Here is a 26,746-nt window from a genome sequence, read left to right as displayed (position 1 = left end):
CACGTTGGGGACATGTTATATATATATATATTCTAGTTTTTAAAAGATAATATAAGGATATCATTCTGGATGATGAGGATGCCTTTGGAAGTTCCAATTGCATCAAGAGGGAGAACCATTCAATTCTTCTAGAACTCTACATGACGGATCTTTATTTATTTTTGTAGAAGAGGATTTAGTTTCCTACAAAATGATCACGGTGGAATTTAGTTGGCGATGAACTTTTTAATGACGATCCTTTTTTGAGCCCAAGCCATGTACTTTCCATGAAAGGATAATCACTAAGTAAACGACATCTTTAACCCGGTTGCTACTAGATGGATTGTAATTGACAAAAGAGTGAATTTTGGAGTTTCTTGACATGGCTTGTGTAGTTTTTTTTTTGGTTGGAGATGTTATTCTTCTCTTTAGTGGAAATGGGCATAATGCAACATGGTTGGCCGTTTGTGTAGGTTCCATGGTAGGAGAGTAGGGGCGAGGTGAGGGAATGGTGGTTTTTGTGGTGGTATCTTGTTACTAAAAAAGAGAAGCAATGAAGAGTGTGTCTCTGTATATGGTGGTTCATCATGGGAGTCGGCCAATGAAGAACAGGGATTGGAGCCAAAGTCTTCTGACTCTAAGGGAAGATGACTATTGGTGGTGGTGTCAAAGGTCCCTATCATAAACTTAGTTTTCTTATGATTGATCACCACAATTTTATCTTGGGCCAAAGATGTCGTGGCCCATGAGGATGGAGAGGGATGAGTTTGGTTTGTCAACGACAACAATTGTGTTGGATCTCCATTGAGTGTACTATGGTTGTGGGTAATGAGCCCAAAAACCACGAGGTATTAGAGCGAGTTGGTTAGGGGTTTTAGGATTAATAGGTAGCGGTGCAAGTTTTTCAAAATGTGGATATGAAAAGGCTGTTGATTAATGGGATTTGATGCAACGGGAGAAACAATGAAAAGGTACAAATTGCATAATTTAGGTTCTTACCCAAAAAAGTTCACATAAATTAGGGCTTGAATGAGGATTTTGGATCGGGCTAGATGAAAAGGATGCAAAGGGTCGTATGTTGGTCACTGTCAGATGAACTTTTTCATGATATGGGTTGGAAGAGTTAGAGGTTGGAGTGCGTGAGGTTTGGTCACTCGTACGCCCTTTTGCATGTGGCTTGGGCTTTGATACAATGACTTTTGTGCGTGAGTTTTGATTGCTCACTTGTCTGATGTCCGACGAGCTAAGAAGCATGAATATTTTTGTTTGACTAGCATGTCTGTGCCTGACACACGCCGGACAGTTGGACATTCTGACACTTCTTGAACACGTATTAGACACTTGTGAGTGAAACGAATGTGTCAAACGTGCATAGAACACTTGTTGACTAGGTGGAAAAGACGCGTATATTATAATAAATTTTGGGTGTGAAATACATCACACTAATTTTTTTAAGTATATAATTTATCAGCCCATTTATTTTGAATTTTCTTCTGGTATAAAAATGATATAAATTTTAAAAAATGTACGTTTTATAAATGTGTCCTTGCCGTGTCACTGTGTTTATGTTCGTGTCTTGTATCCGTATCTGCGCTTCTTAATCGATGAGGTTTGGGGCTGCTTGCCATGGACACTGACCAAGTACTCAATGTAAGGGTCAAAGTTGAAGAGAGGGTCAATAAGAACCGTCTTTCTAGAACTCTTCTCGATTTCGTTTTTAAATTTAACCAGAAATTCCCTAACTTTGTACCATCCTTTAATATTACTTAGAGTGTGTGCTTATTCATTGTCTTGAACTCCAATGATGAGTTTGTGTGAGCGTTAGGTGGTCATAGAGCAATGGTCAACGACCTCTTGCTGAAAAGCACAAAGAATTCATTACCAGTCTTAAAGAAAAGATTTTCCGTAGATGATAACGGGGGATTTAATGTCTAGGGGGGCCAAGTTATTTGATGAAAAGACAGAGTAGAGATAGAAACTAGCACACACAAAGTTTACGTGGAAAAACCCTAATAAGGGAGAAAAAACCACGGGATAAAGGATTCTTATTAGAAAACTGATACAAAGTATACATAGTGACTACCAGCTTAAATAGAAAAAAGGGAAACCCTAGGGTACAAGGAAAAAGACAAAATTGCCCCTAAAGTAAAAAACCCTAATTTCAACACTCCCCTCAAGTTGGGATGTAGATGTCAATAAGACCCAACTTGCTAACACAAGAGCCAAACAACTGTCTGGGCAGTCTCTTTGTTAGGACGTCTACAATCTGTTGGCTGGAAGGAACATAAGGGACACAAACGTTGCCACTATAAGCCTTTCCTTGATGAAATGCTGATCAATCTCCACATGCTTTGTTCTGTCATGCTGAACTGGATTATTTGCTATGCTTATTGCGGCTTTGTTATCACAATAGAGTTTCATCAGACCGGTGTGACCTTGATCAAGATCACTTAAAACCTTTTCTAGCCAAATTTCTTCACATATCCCCAGACTTATGGCCTTGTACTTAGTTTCGACACTACTTCTGGCAATTACCCCTTGTTTCTTACTCCTCCATGTGACAAGGTTACCCCATATGAAGGTACAATATCCTGATGTCGACTTTCTATCTACCACAGAACTTGCCTAATCTGCATCTGTGTATGCCTCGATGCACCGTCTATCAGTTTTTCTGAACATCAAGCCTCTCCTTGGAGACGTTTTCAGATACCTCAGGATGCGCTCCACCGCCCTCATATGTTCTTCGTAAAGAGATTACATAAACTGACTCACCACACTAACTGCATATGAAATGTTTGGTCTAGTATGAGAGAGGTAGATTAGCTTTCCAACAAGTCGCCGATATCTCTTTTTATTGACTGGTACACCTTCACTCATATTACTTAGCTTCACATTCACTTCTATAGGGGTGTCAACTGGTTTGCAGTCTGCCATACCTGTCTCCTTAAGCAAGTCCAGAGTATATTTCCGTTGGAAAACTGAAATCCCTTCTTTCGATCGAGCTGCCTCCATTCCAAGGAAGTACCTTAGTTTTCCAAGGTCCTTGATTTCAAATTCCTTAGCCATTTTCGTCTTTAAGCGGTCAATCTTTGAAGCATCATTACCTGAAATGACAATATCATCAACATATACAATCACAACTGCAATCTTCCCGGATACTGACCTCTTAGTGAAGAGAGTGTGATCTGAGTGTCCCTGACTATATCCTTGTGACTTTACAAAGGTAGTGAATCTGCCAAACCAGGCTCTCAGGGACTGTTTTGAGCCTGGTTTAACCCATACAAGGACAAGTCTACATACTCGGTGGTTAAATCGTTTCTCGAATCTTGGAGGAGGACTCATGTAGACTTCTTCCTCCAACTCTCCATTAAGAAAGACATTCTTCACATCAAACTGGTGCAGGGGCCGGTCTTTGTTAACTGCAACTGAGAGCATAACCCGTACTGTATTCAACTTTGCTACTGGTGAAAAAGTCTCGGCATAATCAACTTCGAAGGTCTTAGTAAAACCTCTGGCAACCAATCTGGCATTGTATCTATCAATCGTTCCATCAGGCCTATACTTCACTGTGAACACCCATTTGCATCCAACTGCTTCGTGTCCATTTGGAAGAGTAGCTTGGTCCCACGTGTGATTTTTCTCAAGCGCCCCCATTTCTTCCATGACTACGACTTTCCATTTGGGAATCTCCATTGGATTTTCCTCAATGGTGGCCAGGGTTTCGTCTTCATGCTCTGATACCATGATGAAAAGACAGAGTAGAGATAGTTATTCTGGATTGACAGTTGGCTGCAACCAAAAATTTAGGCCCATAATTATGAAAATTGTGACATGGAACACGGGAGGCCTAAAAGATGCTAATAAAAGGTTGGCTCTCAAGCGATTTCTAAAGAAACATAATCCAACAATAGTTTTAATTCAAGAATCAAAGAAAGAGAGTTTTGAAGAAAGCTTCATCAAATCCCTTTGGAGCTCCAAAGAAATAGGATGGGAATTTGTGGAATCTTATGGCACTTCAGGTGGTTTACTGACGTTATGGGATAAGAGTTTGATTTCTGTGGTTGAAACTTTGAAAGGAAGGTATTCTTTATCAGTAAAATGCATCACTGCTTGTAAAAAGACTTGCTGGATCACTAATGTTTATGGGCCAAATGACTACAAAGAAAGAAAATTTGTTTGGCCAGAACTTCTATCTCTCTCAGTTTATTGTGATGAAGCTTGGTGCATCGGGGGAGACTTTAATATTACAAGATGGGCTCACGAGAGATTTCCTTTGGGCAGAAGCACTAAAGGAATGAGGAAATTTAATAACTTCATAGACCAAGCCAAACTTTTGGAGGTCTGGTTGGGAAATGGCAATTTTACTTTGTCTAAGGAAGGGGTTTCAGCTTCAAGATCTCTATTAGACCGTTTTTTCATCTCTAAAGCATGGGATGAGCTGTTTGAAAACTCTAGAGCTAATAGACAAGTTCGAACCTTCTCTGATCACTATCCAATTTTAGTAGAAGTCGGTTCTTTCAGCTGGGGTCCCTCCCCTTTTAGATTTTGTACCAGCTGGCTGCTCAATAAGGAATGTGTCAAACTCATTGAGACAGCTTGGTTAAGTAGTGAAGCTCAGGGTTGGGCTGGTTTTGCCCTTAATCAGAAACTGAAAAAGGTAAAAACAGCAGTCAAGGAGTGGCATTCGAGCTTCCAAGAAGCTCAAAGAAGGAAAGAAGAGGGGCTGTTAGAAGAAATTGAAAAGTGGGATGCTTTTGCTGATTGTTCTACCCTTTCTAGCAGTGAAATGGCAACTAGATCCACTCTGAAATCAGATTTATGTCTCTTTATAGGCTGGAGGAACTTAACCTAGTTCAGAAAAGTAAGTTGAATTGGCTCAAGTTGGGAGATGAAAACACAAGCTTCTTCCATAAATTCCTAGCAGCAAAAAGAGAAGAAACTTTATTTCTGAACTAATAGATGATCAAGGGGTGCCAACGAAATCTTATAGAGATTGAAAGCTTAATCCTAAATTTCTATAGTAGCATTTTCCTTAAATCCCCGGGGATGAGACACATTCCTTTGAACCTAGACTGGCCATGCATCAACTCAAATTAGAATTTGACCTTACAAGCCAAGTTCTCAATTGAAGAAATACAGTCAGCCATAAGAACACTTGGAAAATGCAAAGCACCTGGCCTCGACGGCTTCACTATGGAGTTCTTGTTAAAATTTTGGAACCTGATAAAGGAAAGCTTGCACTCCACCTTTGAGGAATTCTACAAGAATGGTAAGCTTAATGCTTGTATAAAAGAAAACTTCATTTGTCTAATTCAAAAGAAGAAAATAGCAGTTGCGGTTAGTGATTTCAGGCCAATTAGTTTAACTACCGTGATATATAAGGTCATTGCAAAGCTGCTGGCTGAAAGACTAAAATCGGTAATGTTTAGTATTATAGCTCCTTCCCAAAGTGCCTTCATTGAAGGAAACCAAATTTTGGATCCCATTCTTATTGCTAATGAAGCAGTGGAGGAATATAGAGTAAAAAAGAAGAAGGGGTGGATCCTCAAGCTTGACTTGGAAAAGGCTTTCGACCACGTTGATTGGGAGTTCCTAGAAAAGGTGTTGAGAAACAAAAATTTCAGTCAGAATGGATAAAGTGGATTATGGGATGCGTTAAAAATCCCATGTTTTTAGTCTTCATCAATGGTAGACCAAGGGGAAGGGTGGCTGCCACAAGAGGTATAAGGCAAGGTGATCCCTTCTCACCATTCCTTTTCCTTCTTGTTAGTGAAGTGTTAAGTGCATTGGTGAATAAGCTCATTCAAGCCGGTCTTATTGAAGGATTTGTGGTTGGCAAAGATAAAACTCAGATTTCCATCCTCCAATTTGCAGACGATACTCTATTATTTTGTAAATATGACAGCATCATGCTTGCAAAACTCAAGCAAACTATGGAGTTTTTTGAATGGTGTTCGAGGCAGAAAGTGAATTGGGAAAAATCAGCCCTTTATGGTATCAATGTGGATGAAAATGAGCTGATTTCCACAGCTTCATCTTTGAATTGTAAGGCTGACCACCTTCCCTTCTCCTACCTAGGGCTGCCTTTAGGTGGGTATCTGAAAAAACTATCCTTTTGGCAATCGGTATTGGGCAATTTTCAAGCTAAATTGGACAAATGGAAACGTTTCAACCTATCAAGAGGAGGTAAAGCCACTTTATGCAAGTCAGTCTTGTCAAATCTCCCAACTCATTATATGTCCATTTTCCTTATGCCTGAAGGAGTTGCATCAAAGTTGGAGAGGATTACAAGGAATTTCTTTTGGGAAGGACATAATGGCAGCAAGCTAAATCACCTGGTGAAGTGGGCTTCAATGCAAAAGCCTTTGGCAGATGGAGGCCTCGGCCTTGGTGGGTTCAAAAGTATGAATTTAGCACTCCTTGCTAAATGGGGCTGGAGATATTTTAATGAGGAAGGTTCTTTTTGGGGCCAAGTAATCAGAAGCATACATGGAAAGGATTCTTTTAATTGGCACACGGCAAGTAAAGGGGGCAGAAGTTTGAGAAGCCCGTGGGTTAGTATTTCGAAGCTTTGGCTAAAAATTGAGTCTTTGGCCACTTTCAAGCTTAGAAATGGCAGCCGGATTGCGTTTTGGTTAGACCCTTGGGAAGGAGTGACTCCTTTCAATATCTTATTAGTCTTTTCAGAATCACCTTGTTTCCAAATGGTTCAGCAGTTGGCCATTGGGACAGCCGACTGACCGCATAGTCGATTTCCTTCTGCCGTTTGCTTAAAGATGAGGAGATGCTTTCTTTCCAAGAGCTGCTTGGGGTTCTTGCAGCAAGAAGAGTTTCAGTTGAATTTGATAGGGAGTGGTCCATTTCAGCCTCGGGTCTTTTCACGGTCAACTCCCTTAAATTACACCTTTCCCCCTCCTCCCCTTTGGACAAATCTCTTTTCTCAGCCTTGTGGAAGACAAGTAGCCCTCAAAGGATTAGTATTCTCGTCTAGATAATGCTTTATGGACAGCTGAATGTAGCCTCGGTTTTACAGAAGAAGTTGTCATCTAGCTATATTTCCCCTTCAATCTACCCTTTGTGCCTACATTCTTTTGAAGATTCTCTCCACCTGTTCTTTGCGTGTTCCTATTAAGCTTGGTGTTGGGAGAAGTTGCTGTCCATCTTTGATATTTCATGGGTTATGAGCAATGATTTCAGGGGACGTGCTGCAGTTATTAGTTGGAACAAACCTCCATAAATCCAGCCGTTTACTTTGGTTTAACGCGGTCAAAGCTCTTTTGGCAAAACTTTGGTTTGAAAGAAATCAAAGGGTGTTTCATGATAAATCTCTTAGTTGCCAAGACTGCCTCGAATCCGCTCGTCGGCATGCCTCTTCCTGGTGTATCCTCTCCAAGCCTTTTAATAGCTACAGTTTATCAGATTTCAATCTCAACTAGAGAGCTTTAATCTCCCTTTCCAACGGTGGTTCTTAGCCTCGTCAGTAGTCTGCTTTTTTCCTTGGTTTTTTCAGTTTGTCTTGTTTTGTTTTTCCCCCCATTGTTCGACCATTGTTTGGGCTTGTAGTGTTGTTTGTTCTATTCTCATATCACTAGTTTAATTTTAATTTTATTTTTTTTGGATGTGATGAGGGCGCTAAGGGGGTGTCAACCTAGTTGAGATGCCCGGGTGCGCTTATTGATCCTTTTGGTCTTTGGTCGTTGTATCGCTCATTGTATAACCCTCTTGTACTTTGGTCCTTAGTTCACATTTTTCTTAATATAATGAATTGTTTCCTTTTAAAAAAAGAGAGATAGAAAGTAGCATACACAAAGTTTACGTGGAAAACCCCTAATAAGGGAGAAAAAATCACGGGATAAGGGATTCTTATTAGAAAACTGATACAAAGTATACACAATGACTACCGGCTTAAATAGAAAAAAGGGAAACCCTAGGGTACAAGGAAAAAAGACAAAATTGCCCCTAGAGTAAAAACCCTAATTTCAACATTATTATCCAAAGGCGTCGAATGGTTGAGTGGCTGATTATTGACTTGTTGGGCTGGTATTTGCTCCCTCCACAATGGCTTAACATTTAAGGCTTCCTCGTATGAAGGGTAAGAAGTAAAGGCAATTGGTCTGGATTGGGGCTGGATGGCATCCAAGTCTTTGAGCGGGGAGAGGAAGGAGGACTACTCGACCTTGTTTTTGCCAACTTGTACAATAAGTTTATTTAATCCACCGTTTGTCCCAAGCTTAGCAACTTCTGCAAGTGATCCTTTCTATCTTTTATCTTTTCTACCTACAAGACAATCATTGACCCTTGATTCTCTGAAGAGTTTTTGGTTTAATGAGGGTTCTATGAGGGACGTGAAGCTACTGATTGGCTAAAGATGGGATTCATTCTTCAGAGATAAAGGGAGCTTTCATTTAATGAAGATTTCATTAGCTGTAGGAGAGAATATCGGTAAAATTGTGTTTAAACTTTCTATTAACAAGGTTAAACAATGAAAACTGAGTTGTTTAATTGTGGTAGGAATCAACTGAGTTGTTTAATTGCTTCTATTATTTGTTTTTAATAAAAGTTCGGTTATTAAGAAAAAAAGGACTCTGTTGCTGCTACTGCAATTTCTCCAACTTTTGTCTCATAATTGATTTAAATATCCACTAATACCATCCCATCCACCTGGTCCAATCACTGTGTCATATCATTTCTTTGTCTAGCCAATAGTTCATTTTTCTTTTCACTTTTGACAGCAATTTTTGATCGCATGGGAAGGTATGTTATAACTGGGTCAGATGATCGCCTTGTAAAGATTTGGTCAATGGAAACTGCATATTGCTTGGCAAGCTGCCGAGGACATGAGGTGAGATTTAATTATTTGGAGTAGAATACTCGGCACAATTCAGAATTTCTTGAGTAGAGTGTGCTTATATGTTGCTCTATTTTGCGCTTCAAAAGGGTGATATCACTGACCTCGCTGTTAGTTCTAACAATGCTGTGGTGGCATCATCTTCAAATGATTTTGTTATCCGTGTTGTAAGTTCACTTTGCTGACAGGTTCTTTCAGTTCACTTTTGTATTATGGAAAAATCAACCTTTACTTGCTTTCCCTTGTGGTAAATTACAGTGGCGTTTGCCTGATGGGCTACCAATTTCAGTCTTACGAGGACATACTGGTGCTGTTACTGCAATTGCCTTTAGTCCCAGAGCTGCATATCAGCTTCTTTCGTAAGGCTGACTCCTTTCACCATTTAGCTTAGCCGATGAAGTCTTGTTTTTCCTTTTTGTTGTTTTTTTTTTTCCAAACAAGAAAGCAGACTTTACATTGATGATTTAAAAGTTAATGATATGTTCAAGTTACAAGGGAGAAGTTGGAATGGTGTCCTTTCTATGTATAGATTCATCGAAGATGCAATTTAAAGATTAAAAAGTTAAAATATGTTAAAAATTACATGGGAGGAGTGAAAATGAGGTCTCTTCTATCTAAAGAGTCATCAAAGTTGCAAAAGCCCTCCCAATTGACAAATATCATTTGAGGAATAGTTAGCAAAAAAAAAAAAAAAAAAAAAGATCTGAACCACTGCCAGGATGCGTTAAAGTTAGCTACAAACATGACTACATCTTTCAGCCCATTCAAGAAATGTGTGTTAAAAAGATCATTTATTTTTTTAGACTAAGTTCAACACTTTTCCTAAACATCTTTGGTTTTAGACTTCAGCTTGAAACACATAGGAGCTGAAAGATATCGTTCCTGGATTCTTATTGAACACCCAATGTATATTAATAGATTGGAACTACACTACCAACAATCCCATGAATAGAACCGAGGAAAAAAAATCTTGATCCGCATTTGCTTTCAAAGTTAAAAAAAAGAACACACTTCAAAAGTTGAAAGGCCTACAATTGAAATTTATTTTGAAGTCCATCTGCTATATTTTGCAAAATCCACATGAGAATATTTTCCTTCTTGGGGCTCTTTAATGTAGTAGACAAACTATGGGAGTTTTGTTTCAATGATAATGCCTTATACAACCTAATAAACGGCTATATATAGGCTACAATCCGCTCATAACTTCTTAACAACTCCCTAACTACTTCTTAACAACCTAACGGCTGTTGGAAATTAACTTACCAACGGTAATAATAGAAAATACACTAAACAGTAATAGAACATAGGAAAAAAGACAATACATCACTCTTTGACTTCCAAAATTCTTTTTGCAAAGCATCTGATATTGAAAAGGCATGTGTTTTTTTGAATAAGAAACAATACTTTTCATTTAGTCAATGAAAAGTGCTTTTGCTCATAGAGTACAAGCTCCACAAGGGAGAGAGTTACAACAAATATAAAAAAGCAATAAAGCAATACATATATCTTTTTTTGAACCAGAGACAACTTTTCATTGATTAAATGAAAAGAGAGACTAATGCTCAATAGATACAAAATTCTACAAAGGAGAAAGAAAAGTAAATAAAAGACAAATCATTAAAAAAAACATAATTCGAACGATTCCATATGCCAAAATACACATTAACATAGTGAACAAAAGCCGAACTAATAAGGAAATAGAAAGGTTGGCTAGTTGAGATTGATGTCTTGAGAAGAGAAGCCAACAAAGGATGAAGTAAGGGAACACCAAATAAAGGCATTGAGATGAGCTGAAGCAAGGACGTTTGAGCTAGAATAGTTTTTTTTTTTTTAAATTCTAAGAATTTTTTCCAACCACAAACCTGACAACTGGAGATGATGAGGGTACTAAGGGGGTGTCAACCTAGTTAAGATGCTCTAGTGCACCTCCTAATTCTTAGATTCTATTGCTCTTTGTTTTCATATTGTACACTGAGTTTTTGTCTCATTTCATGATCTTAATGAAGAAACTGTTTCCTTTTAATTAAAAAAAAAAAAAACCATAAACCCGACAGCAAAGCTTTCACAGCATTAACCCAAATAAGGTGTACCGAGGCTACTGATGAATAGAATCCAAGATAAAATGGAAACTCTTAGGGGACTACCCAATTGTCATTATGCTGTTAGAATACTTCCTAACAAGAATCAGATATTAGAATTAAAGAAGAAACTACCAAATAATCAAGTATAATGGAACTTGGAACCTCCCTCCTCTTGAGTGCTCTCACCCAAGCCCTAGATCATACTACCAAATAGTCTCCTTCTCTCACTCACCTTCCTTCTATTTATAACCAATAACTGATTATTAGTAACTATCTCTTTATCTAATTACCATTATACCCCTTACTAATACTAATTATCTCGGTACCTAACAAGTGCCAAGTAAATCTCGTCATAATAATGAGCGAGGAGCACAATTCCCTGATCTTGACCAAGTAAAAATCACCATTGGATAAGGGAAACTCTACCAAGCTGCAGTCATCAATTAACTTATTGAACTGATGCATACTCCTTGAGGCTCTACCAAATGTGTATCTTTATGCATCTAGCGAACAATGTTAGAGACTCCTCCAATACACCAGAAGCCACTACAACGAATGGAAAATGAATGAAATCCAACCCGTAGCAAGGATCTTTCACGCTTATCATTGGGCTCATAAACAAATGTGACGTAAAAGCTAGTGCTGGTCAAAGAAGAAAAGTGAACTGAGAGAGAGGATCCCTTGTGATCTTCAATGAATTTGACTGTACTTTCATACCATAAAAATAACAATCCACCTGAGCATCCAATGGAATTTATATTGATCAACCGACATTTTTAGAACTCCAAACTGATTTGAGTTGATTTGAGTCGAAGAGAGGTAATTTAGACTCTTTAATTAGCAAAATATCAGGATTCTGATCCTCGAGAAGTTTTGCAGTGCAATTCTTTTGTTGGAATCCTCCCAAACCTTTTGTATTCCAGGATATGATCTTCATAGCCTAGGCAACCAGAGAAGAACCCGAAGCCTTTATCTCAGAGATGACTAGTTCACACTGCTGGTGAAATAAGGAGAAATCCTCACTGGTATTACTATTTTGATAAGAGTCAGTGGTTGAAATAGTCTTTTTGCTAGAAAGCTCTGCAGATAAAGGTCCAAACAAGAATCAGAAGAAGGAATAACTGCCAGAGGGTTCTAACCTTTTACCATAATTCTCTTAAAATAATAAAGCCAGATATGGATCATCCAAAGGCTGGTCATCTATTAATACTGGGGCTGGAAAATTGAAAGAATCCTCTGGGTCATTACTACCCAAACTTACCTCAGAGTTCGAATCAGATTGATCAGGCACACGAGAAGATGAAAGGTCACTTTGATGGGTAGTACAGATATCAAATAATGAAAAATCAGCTTATGATTTAGAAAAGAGCACCAAGATGAAGCATGAAAGCGTTTGGATTCAAACCAAATAACCCAAGGAAAATACTCTTAAAAAATTCTTCTGATTCTTTCCAACTTCAATTTGATAAGAGAATTCTGACCGCTGAATCTATAATAAAGGTAGTTTTTTCTATACACGAACCAACTTAAAGCTAATATAGTTTCAAGATAGGGAGATGATAGAGTGGAACTCATGCCAACGGAAATGTAAACCAACTCCTAGTGAGAGATTTGGGCCCGAAAACAACCAATTGGAAATTTCTCAAGAGCCCAACGAATAATTCTAAAACCACCTCCAAAACCCAAAATGTTACAAAATGAAGAAAAATATTGACTTGGAAGCAATGAATGAGGAATCAACTGAAAAATATTATGATGGAGGCTTGGAGCTATTTTATGCTATGTACTTTAGAGAAAATGAGAAATGAAATAGCTTCTTGTGAGTGGTATATTGGAAGCATGAAATACTAGTGTGGCAAGTTATAGCATTCGTGTTCATAACATCATACTGGTGACATAAACTTTAGCGTCCTTGCTCTGTGGGCACTGGGCACATTTGTTTTTGCTTATATGCAATCTGATACCTCATACCACTAACCATATGCAGTGTATGTGTGTCATCCTTTTAAAAGATGATATAGTATTGCAGAATGAATAGAACGCCTTCATTTCCCCCATCCCCCTCTCCTGGGATGACATTATGTTTGGTGTATATTTCTAAGTTGAATGAAAATGAATTTCTGGTTCTGATACCTCATACCACGAACCGTATACAGTGTATGTGTGCCATCCCTTTTAAAGATAATATAGTATTGCAGAATGAATAAAAAGCCTTCATTTCCCCCCATCCCCCCTCCCGGGATGACATTATGTTTGGTGTATATTTATTGGTTGAAGTTGAATTAAATTGAATTTTTGGTTCTGATATCTCATACCAAGAACCATATGCGTGTATTTGTGTCATTCTTCTTAAAGATTGTCTTGCAAAATGAATAATAGCCTTAATCTTCCCCCAGTCCCTCTCTCGAGCACCGTTGTCCAATGATATAATAATCAATTTTCAAATTTTATGGCTTTCGTAACTTTCACGCAAAACAAAAAAAAAATGTGTGCTGCTGTCTTTCTTCAGAGATACAATTGCATAAGTTTTATGGTCTGTACTGTATGGACACATCATGAGGAAATTCTTATCTGTAACTGTATCTTTATCCATGGAAACTGATAGCTTATATTATTTTCTTGTGATGTAGGTTGTATCTTTCTGTGTGTTTCATCTGGAAAGTAGTCCAAATTTTATCTTGCTTGTTTCTTATTATCCCTCAACATTGAATTTATAGAAGAACTCTTCAGAGTTCCTTATGAAAACTTGTTAGATGCTTGGAACTTTACGAAGCCAATTCCAACTTCTATGGACAGTGCAAATATAATTCTCCTGATACAAATTGATGTGCCAGTTATTTGCTGAAGATGCTAGCATTTTTCTTGCTGCCTCCCTTTGTCTTTTGAAGAAGTTGTATCAGTTAGGTTTTTAGGATTGTCATTTGTTGTGGTTTCTGTTTCTATGTATTCCTTCATTTTTGTTTTTCCTTTTTCACTCATTTTGGAGTTTGTATCTTTTGAGTGGTAGTCTCTCTTTTCATCTCTTCAATTAAAAGATTTGTCTCTTGTTCATTTCTTTTCCTCATTATAACCATTAGAAAATGAAACATGTGCTTTTTATGAAAAATCACTTTGTAGGATTTATCTATTTTGTGTAGATCGTCAGATGATGGAACATGTAGGATATGGGATGCTCGGAGCTCTTCTCAGAATGCTCCTCGGATTTATGTTCCAAGGCCTTTGGACTCTGTGACTGGTTGGATGATTTGTTGGTATTATCGATACAATTGATATCTTATTTGCGTAAAACTTAATTTGCAATAATTTTTTGGCTGCAGCGAGAAGCGGAGGCTCTTCCATGAGTACTCTTCCTCAGAGCCATCAAATATTTTGCTGTGCTTTTAATGCCTGTGGAACTATTTTTGTTACTGGTAGTTCTGACACTCTAGCAAGGGTGAGATTACTTGTTTTCTTCAAATACTTAATCTTCTTTAAACCCTTGAATGATTTTCATGCATAGCTTCTAAATTTTGAAGCAAGGATAAGCTCCTAGCTCCTATAGACAAAGCAGGTAGTTTACTATTAACTAATAGATCTTGTACCAAGCAGGTTTGGAGTGCCTGCAAAGGAAACAATGAAAACCCAGAACAACCAAATCATGAGATTGATGTGTTAGCTGGCCACGAGAATGATGTCAATTATGTGCAATTCAGGTCAGATCCTCTTATTGTATAGGTTCTTTTATATTTTTAAAAGTTTCATGCTAATCTACCCTTGCTATATTTCTGCAGTGGATGTGCAGTAGCATCAAGATTTACAACTACTGACATTGTGAAGGAGGACAATGTTCATAAGTTCAAAAACTCCTGGTGTGTTTTGCTATTTCTGGTGGGAAGAAAGTTTAGAGCTAGAGGATATAACCGTTTATAGGATGATATCGTTGACAACTGCTGATAACTTTGTCTGCTTTTTGCCTATATTATTTTTGGACTATAGTATTCGACTTGAAATTTTGCAGTTCTTTCTTTTTCTTCCCCTTTGTGGTCCTTCTATTAAAGTTTTAGGACTTTCAAGTTTTCTCTGGATGTCACAAGAACTTCTACGACTTAAATATGTAGGCCATAAAATATCTCATTATATAATATTCCTTGTTTTTACAAGTCTCATTTAATTATTTTAATAAAGAGACTTGTTTCCTTTAAAAAAAAAAATGAGTATTTTTCATTTCATTCCCATTCGGTGCATTATTGGGTGAAAACCACTCACTCCATTCTTCACCAAATTGGTGGAACGTCCATTGAGAGACCATTGGTATCCATATCCTCGTCAAGTCTATAAAGATGGACTTTTGGCAAAATGTGACCAAGGAACCAGAGGAATAGAACATTGCTTGAGTGGATGGAAAATGAAAAATAGTACCAGTATATGGGTTTAGTAGTAAAATAAGAAAAATAAAAATGGATTGTGCATTTTCCTTTTGTAATAGTGCATCTTTATCCTAAATTAGTTTCTTTTTGTGGTTTCCAGGTTCACTTATGACAATATAGTTACTTGTTCTCGTGATGGAAGTGCAATTATTTGGGTTCCAAGATCACGGAGGTCACATGTAGGTTTTTATGCATGACTCCTTTCATTTTATGCTGGTGTCTACTCTTTAATGTGATGGAAAGATGTTCTTGTAGGTTTCTTTTACGGGTCAATTAAATGTAGTGTTTATAGGTCACTCTTATATCTGATGGACATTGCTTTCAAATTTTTGTTTCAGGGGAAGGTTGGTCGCTGGACCCGTGCATACCATTTAAAAGTGCCACCTCCACCCATGCCCCCACAACCTGCTCGAGGCGGCCCTCGTCAGAGGATTCTTCCTACCCCTCGTGGTGTAAATATGATAATTTGGAGCCTAGATAATCGTTTTGTCTTAGCAGCTATAATGGGTCAGCTTTTTCTATAACTCATTAACAAATCTATAGATAATGTAGAATACCTTTTTTCAGTCTCTATTGTTATCTACTTGAAGCTTGAAAGAAAACATTGATTGTAAATTGATGCAATATTTTTTTTCTCTAAATTGATGCGCCTTTTTTTTTTTTTTTGAAAAAAAAAAAATAGAATCAACGACTTTCATTGAAGAAAAAAAAAAAAGAAAGAATACATGGACATACAAAAAAAAAGCCCATAAAAGCACCCTCTTTAAAGAAAGGGTTTCCAACTAAGTAAGATGTTACCCAGAGAATATTTTTGATGTTTCTCTCGCCCCCAAGGAACAGGAGCTTTACTCCTATGCCTTACTTGATATTTTGTTAGGAGAATTTGTTGTCTGAGCAGCAAGATATTCATAACATCAAATGGGCCCAAACAAAATTTTGTTGAATTCATCTTATGGCCTCTTGACAGTTGTTTGGTGTCCTTGGTCCTTTCGTGATCTACCTTTGTCCTGGCTGTTGTGGTATGGTTGTATAAGAAGAGTGGTTGGATCAGTTTATGGGGAGGCTTCTAAGTTGACAGCGTGCTAGTCAATCTGCTTATGAGTTCAAATCCAAACCTTATATGCTTTCAAAGCTCTTTGCCACTCAAGCTTCAAGCGTCACTCTTTGCCAGAAGAGTGCTCGTCTGGAAGTTTTGTTTCCTAGGGTGTTTGTATTTTAGTTAAAAGCCTAATTTGCTTCTAAGGATTAGTCTCTTTTATTTTGTTCTTGTTGTTCTGAATTCTTCTTTGTATTTTTTCTTTCTTTTATTTCATTGTACTTTAAGCATTAGACTCATTTCATCATATCAATAAAAAAGTCTCGTTTCCATTTCAAAAAAAAAAAAAAAAAAAAAACCAAAAACAACCAAAAACCTTCAAAATCGAAATCCTAAGCGAAACATGAAATCTCACTAGGGACCAAACTTCGCTAGGTTTCCCTGTCCAAACCTTGAAACACTCTATTGTTCCTCTCCTTTAAATATCCCACAACACAACACACACCTCAGCAGACTACAAAAAACAGCCTCTCTCTACAAGGCAGATGAAGGAGGAACTTCTGAATCATCGCATGAATATCCCTTTGGCTAGCTATCTGAACATCAAACTCTTGCTGGAAACAAATCCAAATCGACCTTGCATACTAACAGTCCTAAAGAAGGTAATTCAGGTCTTCCTTCACCTTTCAACATCCATTAATGAGGTCATCTTCCTAGTAAGCCTATCCAAAGTATTCACTCGACCTAGCAGAATTTTCCAGGTAAAAGAACTTGATTTTCTTTGGTATCTTAATCCTCCAAACCACATCAAAGACCGAGTCACTAACAGGAGAGGGATCTAATAACAACCTAAAGAAAGACTTATAAGAAAAGTCTTCAATAGGATTAGGGCTCCAAACAAGAACAACCCTTCTCCCCACCTTAAAATTGCACTATTCCAACAAAGATAGAAGAGAGACAACCTTTGTCGTCTCCCTATTGGAAAATGACGCGGAACCTGAAAGGACAGAACACAGAGCTCCTTGTCTAAACCAAAATATTAGAGATTGGGCGATCTTTAGAGGATGACAAATGATAAAGATGAGGAAACGCAGAGCAGAGGGGACTAATCCCTACCCACGGATTTTCCTAAAAGTATGTATCCTTATCATCCCCCACAATGCATCCGACCAAATGGGAAAAAGAGGGATGTGTGTGTTCAATCGAAATATCTTTTCATGGATTTTGGTCTGTGCTTTAACCTCGTTAGAACCAATCAAAGGGATGGGTGCCATGTGTAAGGGTCATGCTTGTCCAGGGCCTATTGCCCATGGCCGCATGCCCAATCCAACCCCCTTCTAGCATATTTTCATGTCCTATATTGTATTAGTTTAGTTAGCTTGCTTTCTTTACATTTTCATTGTAAGTGACCACTCGCCCTTTTGCATATGCAAGGGCGCCAGTAATGGCTTTTTGCTTCAGAAATGACTTATCTGGGGATTAGGAACTAAACCATCATTTCCTCATACCCGAGTAGTATCTCATAAAGCCGTTGTTGTTGCTTATTGCTTTCTAGTCTACTACAATCTTTCTTTCTTATATCACACTCACAAATCTTCCTTACGAAAACCTTTTCTCCAACCGTTTTCTAAAACCGTTTCCCTAAAACGGGGGTGGAGGTTGTAAGGAGCACTCGGTGTGCCATCGGCAGTCCGTAATCGAGTTGGCTGGCTTGTTCGTGAGCGGGAACAAGTGCGGACAATCGCTAAGAGAAGCTTCGAAAGAGCGATTGTGACAGTTGGTACTAGAGCCAGTTGGCTTATAGAGGGAAGATCAGTGTATCATGTCGCGACGAAGAACCTGAAACAAGTCCATGTGGACAGATTGTTAAGAGATGAAGAAAAAATATGACTCTACCTGAGAGAGGTCCCAGATAATGTTTGTTTCCTTGAGACTCGGCTACAGAAGTTGCCGAGAAAGCCGATGGAATTGAGCGGTGGTAGGCCGCCTAGACGGATTACCGCTCAGAGAATTGATGATGAGGGTAGAGACCTCGAGACCAAAACAGTACGGTCCGGCAACTTTGAACGAGGCGATAGCTCCTCGGGTTCGTGTGGCCCACATAGAGGAGCGTGTCGAAGAGCTGGACAGCTCCCAAAGAGATACTTCAGATGTACCGCCTATCTGAAGACTTGTACGATGCATTCACTGGATGTCGTCAGAGCCGAGATAGCGAATGTGAGTGCGAGGGTGAATTCACATCCGAGCGGTAGGGAACCAAGCCCCACCTGGGGGCGCAAGTGGCAGAAGCCGAAATAAAATCCCAGAACCGAAACCCTTCTGGTGTGGTGAACCGAAAGCCCTGGAAATTTTATTCTCGATCTGAGCAGTATCTCAAGGCGACGAACACAGTACTGAAGAGTCAAAGTCACAATAGCAACGATGCATCTAATTAGAAGATGCAAAACTGTGGTGGAGATCACGATTTCACAATATACAGAAGGAAGGACTTGCACTATTGATACTTGGGATAATTGAAACAAGAACTTCGCTCCAGTATTCTTCCCTGAAATGTTGAAATCTTGGCTCGACGAAAACTCAGAGCATAAAGCAAACAAGTAACATCAGGACTATGTAAAACAGTTTGCAGGACTCATGTTGGAGACATACGAGATATGTCTGAAAAAGACAAGGTCTTTTTTGCTTTGTGAGGGGCTGAAACCGTGGCGAAAGCAAACCTATATGATGACAGGGAGTACAAGAATCTCCCTCTGCCATATGCGGCACTGAACGACTATACGACCTTAGCACTGACTCACAAGATTGAGGAAGCAATCAACTACCTCAAATGAGGAAAACAGAAACAGTCGTTCAAGTCGCTCTCCAGGCCTGGGGGAGGAGACAAGAACACAGGGGGGATCGTAAATCAATTCCAACAGAGATCAGGAAGCAACTGGCGGGGCCGCCACAACGAGCATAACAATTACAATCGCCCCCCTGTCTTGTTTTCATATGTAGGGGGCCACACAGGGCGCGTGAATGTCCAATAATCAAACTGCGTTCAATGCTTTTCAAGCCACATTAGCCTCACCTGTCTGGAGACGAGGCCGAACTAGAGGAGACGGTAACCGAGCCAGCGGCAGAAATTGAGAATCCCAGGATGGGGGCATTTGAAATTTCTGTCTGCACTCCAGAAGAATATGGGAAAGGCGGACGGAGCCACTAGAGATGGTCTCATGTATGTGGACGCTTGGGTAACAAAGATCGGCCAAACCATATGTTTGGTTGACTCTGGGCTACCCTATAACTTCATGGCGGAAACGGAAGCTCGCCGCTCTGAACTAGAATTGGGAAAGAGATGCAGGAAGATGAAAGCTGTGAATTCCGTAAGCCCTACCGATTTCGGGGATAGCGAAAGAGAACTCCGGTAAAGTTAGGAGACTGGAAGGGCCTCGTCGACTTCGTGATTGTCAAGATGGATGATTTTGATGTGGTACTGGGGATGGAATTCCTACTTGAACAATAAAGTCATACCAGTGCCCCTCGCAAATGCTTAGTCATTACGGGATCTACACCGGACCTGTAGTCCAAGCCAGTATCAAGCGGCCAAAATGGAGTGAGAATGATCTCAGCCCTCAGTTGAAGAGGCCCGGCCCACGACGAACCCACGTTCATGAACCCAGTAGAATCGGTTGGAGTCCACTGAAGAGGAGATCCCAAGACGATCTATTTGTCTTTGGAAGAGTATCGGGACGTCAGCCGAGAAAGCTTGCCAAGTCCTACCCCCACGAAGGGGGATTGACCATGAGGTCGAGTTGTTGCCAGGGGCAAAGCCGCCTGCCAGGAAGGCATATCAGAATGGCCCGCCCGAATTGGCTGGGCGTCGAAAACAGTCAGACGAGTGTGTTTAGGTATGTGCTCAGGCTTAATGCTTCAAATAGCAGAGTTCGCGATCGGAAAGGCCCTCGAAGTGTGGGCGACAGAGCAGCCACTCAGGCCACACTTGTGGTCCCCTTATGCAGGCAAAAGTCTTCAGACACATAACTTCACTAAAGAGTGGAGCAAACCCCTGAGATAGCTCGCGCCTACCTAGAAAGAGCATCAAGGAGAGTGAGAAATGGCTGGTAAGAAGCAAGGAGGGCCCTTGAGTTCAAGCTGGAGAACAAGGTCCTGATCAAGCTACGACCGGACAGTTTCAGTTCCGAGGCCAGAGAGACAAACGCTAGTGGAAATATGAAGGTCCGTGGAGGTAATTGAGAAGGTCGGGAGAACCTCATATAGGTGTCAGTTACCCTCATGGATGAAGATTCATTCTGTCATCGGTGTGACCTCCTGAAGCCCATCATCCCGAACCCGAGGATGGACAGCGGAACTTGCTAAGCGCCCATCAGTCACGATGAAGAGTTTTGCTGAGAAAGAAGTTGCACAAATCTTGGGTAAACGTACGCGCCGTAGTGGAAGACCCAGACGAGAACTGACAGAGTTCTTGGTGAAATGGAAGGATCTCCCCGATGAAGAGATCAGTTGGGAGCGGGCCGAAGACTTGAAGAATGCAGCTCCGGCCATCGCAGGTTTTGAACAAGGTCGGTTGACGGGACGTCAACCAATTAAGTGGGGGAAATGTAACGGTCATGCTTGTCCAGGGCTATGCCCATGGCCGCATGCCCAATCACACCCCCTTCTAGCATATTTTCATGTCCTATATTGTATTAGTTAGTTAGCTTGCTTTCTTTACATTTTCATTGTAAGTGACCACTCGCCCTTTTGCATATGCAAGGGCGCCAGTTGGCTTTTTGTTCAGAATGCACTATATGGGGATAAGACTAACCATCATTTCCTCATACCCGGAGTAGTACTCTATAAAGCCGTTGTTGTTGCTTATTGCTTTCTAGTCTACTACAATCTTTCTTTCTTTATTCACACTCACAATCTTCTTACGAAAACCTTTTTCTCCAACGCGTTTTCTAAAACCGTTTTCCCTAAAACGGGGGTGGAGGTTGTAAGAGGCACTCGGTGTGCCATCGGCAGTCCGTAATCGAGTTGGCTGGCTTGTTCGTGAGCGGGAACAAGTGCCGCACAATCGCTAAGAGAAGCTTCCGAAAGAGCGATTGTGACACCATGCGTACTCAGAATGATCCTATGCCACAAGGATTTGGGCTAAAGGGTAAAACGCCAAAGCCACTTAGTCAACAAAGCTTTGTTTTGAAGCCTTAAATTACCAATCTTCAACCAACCCTGATTCGTAGGGCGCCTAACAACCTCCCTACTAATTAGATGAGAACCCTTTCGTTCATCTATCCTTTCTCAAAGAAAGTCTCTCATGTACTTCTCAAGGCTTTTGCAAATCGAATTGGGGGACGAAATAGGGAAAAGCAATATATGAGAATGCCGCTCAGCACTGAACTAGTAGAGTTAGTCTACCAACTTTGGAGAAAAACCTTTATTCCACAAGGCTAACTTCTCACGAATCTTCTTAGAAATAGGATTCCAAAAAGATATGGCCCTTGGGTTGCTCCCGGGGGAAGGCCAAGGTAAGAGGAGGGAGAGGGACCCACCTTGCAGCCAATCACATTTGCCCACCTCCTAAGCTTATCCTGATCACATGTAAATTGATGTAGTCTAACGGATAAAAGGAGAGAAATCTCCAAGAATAAAATCAAAGTCTTTATTATGAATCAAAAGTTACCAATACAAGAAGACAATTTTTCAATTTATAGAGAATTGGAAAGCAAACTAATCCTAGTCCTAATTAATCAAAGAAACTAATTCTAATCCTAATAAACCAAGGAAACTAATCTTAATCTTAATCAATCAAGGATAAAAAAAGGGAAACTCACTTTTGGTTCCCGAGGTTTGAAGTTTGTTTCAAATTGATCTTTAGGTTTTAAAATTGAACAATTTAATTTGTTTCAAATTGGTCCCTCTTCTAATGAAATCGGTTAAATACTAATGGAGTTGCTAGCGCAACTTTTAAATAATAAAATAATAATTAAAATAATTACATAGTATAAGATAAGTAAATATTACTCTCTCTTTCTCTCTTTCTCTCTCTTTTGCTTCTCCCCCACGATTCCCATCTCCCCCACCTTTTCCCCATCGATGTTGTTGTTTGTCGTCAATCCACCGCTGTCGTAGTTGCAGAAGGAACACACTCTTCTCTCCAATTTAGGCTCCCATACCTAATCAAGTGCCTCGGTTTTGACATTGAAACTGAAGCCTTCAATCTGCCGGTGTTCAATCTATTCATGGAGTATTTGTCGGAGGGGATGCGATCTAGAGCAACGACGGGTGGATGGAGAAATTGACAATTAGAGTCTTTTCGCATTAGATTCTCACAGGATTGGAGTACCTTCACACTAATAATTTGGCACATTGCGATATTAAGAGGCAGAATGTGTTACTGAGTGATGGGGGTATGAAAATCTCTGATCTAGGTTGTGCAAAATTTGTGGATGGAATTTCCGGTAATGGAGTTAGGATTTTTTTCTGGTTTGTCGGGGAGTTGCGAGAGGTGAAGAACATAGATTTCCATCTAATTTTTGGGCTTTGGATGTACTGTCATTGAAATGGCTACTGGTGGGAGGATTTGGGGACAAACCCATCAAGCTTCTTTGGGGGATTCTCCGATTGGAGGAGGTGACGATGGGGGAGGGGTTAAGAAGGAAGGTGATGTAGTAATTCTCTGTTTTGTTTTACTTCATTTACAAACTTTTACAAATGGTTAAATTAGTGTAAAACAGGGTACCTGTTCAGCAGGTCACCGTTTTGTAACCTTGACTGGCTGCCTTCCCTATAAATAGGGCCCTCTTGTACTCACTTCATCATCTTTTTAATAAAATTCCAAGCACTCCTCACTTGTGTGCATCAAGTTGTATCGGTGCCCCATCGATCCAAGGCTAAAGTTCTTTCAAATTGGATCCTCACCCCTTATCAACCATGGTTGCGGAAGCTTCCTCCACCTTTGAAGATCATCTAAATGATGTTGAATTGGCGGTCGTTGACATCAACAAACAGCTATCCACTATCACAAGGGCCATCAAGAACCTCACTCAACAAGTTTCATCCCTCACCATTTCCAATCGGCCTGTGCAAAGAGTTCCACCCGAGAGAAGGTACCCACTGTAAGATTACTCTCAAGAACGAAGGAAAGAAAGATCAAATGACATCACTCTACCAGGATTGATGGTAGATGATTCTAATTCCTTGGATGAAGAAGTCGAAATGATGCAAGAAACTCAAGAACCATCAAAATGGATCTTCCTCCATTTAATGGCCGAATGGACATCAAGAGATTCCTAGATTGGGTCAAGAACGTGGAAAATTTTTTAGCCTACACCAATACTGCCGAGAAGAAGAAGGTCCGATTGGTAGCTTACAAGCTTCAAAGCGGAGCGTCGGCGTGGTGGGAGCAAATTGAAAACAATCGATGGTATTATGGAGGTTTAGTAATGGTTCACTTGAAGAAATCTCAATTACCTATCGGGCTTCACAATAAACTAACTAACAAGAGGATGGGACCATTTCGAATCCTAAAAAAATATGGCGAAAACACCTACAAGTTAGATCTTCCTCCTGATCTCAGAATCAGCCCTACATTCTACATTGCTGACATTTCTGAATACTACCCTCCTGATGGATTTTCTTTAGCTAAATAACACGAGGACATGTAATTTCTTGGGGGGAAGAATTTGATGTAATAACTCTCTGTTTTAGTTAGTAGTTATTTGTTTTACTTCATTTACAATCTTTTACAACTGGTTAAATTAGTCTAAAACAGTACTCTGCTTGTAAAACAGGGTACCTGTTCGGCAGGTCACCTTTTTGTATCCTTGACCAGCTGCCTTCCCTATAAATAGGGCCCTCTTGTACTCATTTCATCATCTTCTGAATAAAATTTCCAAGCATTCCTCACTTGTGTGCATCAGAAGGTGGAAGAGATTTTTATTTTTTAATATCCACGTCAGCACCTCTGTTAATATTTAATGGATTTGGTTAGTGGAGGAACTAAAATAGAGCATTTCCTAATGTCAGAAACTAAATTGTCCAATTTTGAATCTTTAGGGCCAATTTGAAACAAACTTTAAATGTCAGGGACCAAGAGTTTAATTTTTTCAAAGAAGGAAAGTAGATGGTTATATTTGTTACTTCAATATTTAAAATTGGCATGAGTAGAAAAAATATCTGAAAAATATTTAATTCAAATTTCAAATTTTGTCTAAAACATTTCATTATTGTAACCTGTTACTTTCTTGGGATAAAAAATAATCATTATTGTTATCTTTTAATAATTCTTTATCTTAAGTTACCAATTGACCCAAAAGTTTAAGCTGATGGGTGAAGGTGAATTTAATTATATATCACTTAACACTCCCCCTCACTTGTGGGCTTGAAACATGAAGAATGCCCAACAAGTGGAAATCAATATTAATGAGGAGTAAACAACAATGCAGAAAATGTGAGGGTCTTGAACACAGGACCTCTCTAGACAACCTGCTTTGATACCATCTAATCACCAATTGACACTTTATTTATATATCACTTGACACTTTATTTATAATGCAATATAAAATATCTATGTTTGTGATATCTGTGGATGTATTTTCCCCTTTTGTGTAATTTCATTAAATGAAATCATTTCTCGTAAAAAAAAAAAGATATATTTAAGTTATATATGTGGTTTCTGTAATTTTCTCCAACTATCAATCACACACGCATCATGGTTTTAAATTCTCCTCCCCATGTCAAATTTTTGTGTCGAAATTCCCATATGCTCCTGGGGTTGACATCAACATGAGAGGTGGATCAACATTTCTATTATATCATAGAGACCTTAACATTTTTTAAGAAGAAACATTTCTTTTATTGATCATGTGAAATTACAAAAAGGAGAGGAGTCCTTAAGCCCAAAGAAATTACAAAAAGCTATTCCAATGGGACAAAAGAGAGGTAAGACTATAATTACAGAGGACCAGGTTTTGGGAAGACCAGTGGTGTACTCGGGAAGACTAGTGGTGTACTCCCCAACCTCTTGCTTCCCTTTACTATGATATCTATGCTATTTCTACTAAGAAGAATGTGTCATTGCGGATTGTTGGAATAATTTGAACCAGGCGTGGGATCTGGGGTTAAGAAGAGGACTTTTTGATAGAGAGATGGGTAACTCTATTGCTCTTGCCCAGTTGTTAAATGATTGGGTGGTGAGAGATACCAGGGATAGTTTGCATTGGAAACTAGAAGCCTCGGGCAGCTTCTCTACCAAGTCCACCTTCCTCAAAATTTTTCGAAAGGGAAACGGCCTTTATTAATCATTAAGAGATAGTACAGGAGATGTATACTTGAAAATAAAGGCAAATACAAAAACCAAAACCGAAACCAAAGGATCAGCAGGCGCACCCGGACATCCCATATTACCTTCATCATACCCAACAATACTGAGGGAACTTTATAAAGCTAACAATAAGGTTAACAACAATGAAACGAGAACAATCAGAGGCTTCACAAGCTGAAGCTACAAAAATCCGAGAACATAGCAAAGACAACAAATACAACAAAAGTGACAAAACTAAAAATACGGCAATTTCGAACACCCGAACTAGAAGAACCGTCAGCTAGTTTTCCAGTTGAATGAATGCCTGTCAGTTTAAACTTATGTCTTGTAAGGAGTAAGCTTCAAAACATTTAAAGAGGGAGCACCAAAGAAAAGCATTGAGTTTTTCCGCCTCAGACCGAGCAAACCAAGGAGTTTCCTTACCGTTGAACACTTTTTGGTTCCTTTCAAAACAAATTTCAGCCAACACTGCTTTTGTTCCATTAATCCATAGTAAATTTGAGCTTTTCTTGAGAGTTGGCCTAGAAAGGAGTTGCTGTACATTGCTTTTGAAGGAGCTGTCGAAGACCCAAGAAGTGGTGAAGCAGTTGAAAAGTGCTCTCCAGCAATTAATGGCGAAATTACAATCGAAGAAGAGGTGTTGAAGATCTTCCTCGACTGATTTGCAGAGGGCACACCAATTGGGGAGATATAAAGTGAAGGCAGCTTCCGTTGCAGCACAGAGGAGCAATTAAGAGCTCCGAAAAGCATTATCCAAATTGTTATATTAACTCGCCTAGGGCTGTTGGACTTCTAAAGAGCTTTTTGAAGGCTAGCTGAGAGTGGAGAGGCCAAAGAAAGGTGTTTTACCAGTGATTTAACTGAGAAGGAGCCATTAGATTCTAGGGACCAAATGCGAGTATCTTGCCTACTGTTTACTTCTTTCTTGATCACCAAAGATAATAAATTTTGGAACTCTAGAATCTCTTCTTCCTTTAAGAATCTTCTGAAGATGATGGACCATGAAGAAGTGTGAAAATCCCAATGGTTTGAGACTGAACCATTGGGGTTGGTGGTTAAGCCAAACAAGGTAGGGAATCTGTCTTTTAG

The 26,746-nt window shown here is 39.4% G+C and overlaps 1 protein-coding gene across 1 annotated transcript in view; it reads left to right on the top strand.

Annotated features, from left to right (window-relative positions):
* Positions 1–26,746, top strand: part of LOC120083899 (bromodomain and WD repeat-containing protein 1) — a 56,324-nt gene that overhangs the window by 4,921 nt on the left and 24,657 nt on the right. Inside the window, exons 5-13 of the mRNA XM_039039810.1 lie at positions 8,712–8,821; positions 8,917–8,994; positions 9,086–9,186; positions 14,046–14,143; positions 14,226–14,341; positions 14,497–14,600; positions 14,679–14,756; positions 15,415–15,493; positions 15,653–15,821. Of these exons, the coding sequence (XP_038895738.1) occupies positions 8,712–8,821; positions 8,917–8,994; positions 9,086–9,186; positions 14,046–14,143; positions 14,226–14,341; positions 14,497–14,600; positions 14,679–14,756; positions 15,415–15,493; positions 15,653–15,821 (933 nt within the window). The remainder of the gene's footprint in view (positions 1–8,711; positions 8,822–8,916; positions 8,995–9,085; positions 9,187–14,045; positions 14,144–14,225; positions 14,342–14,496; positions 14,601–14,678; positions 14,757–15,414; positions 15,494–15,652; positions 15,822–26,746) is intronic.

This window comes from Benincasa hispida, chromosome 1 (genome assembly GCF_009727055.1).
Source record: "Benincasa hispida cultivar B227 chromosome 1, ASM972705v1, whole genome shotgun sequence".
NCBI classification, from domain to species: Eukaryota; Viridiplantae; Streptophyta; class Magnoliopsida; order Cucurbitales; family Cucurbitaceae; genus Benincasa; species Benincasa hispida.
The sequence above is the reverse complement of the archived record's forward strand: the minus strand, read 5'-3'. Positions and strand labels throughout refer to the sequence as shown.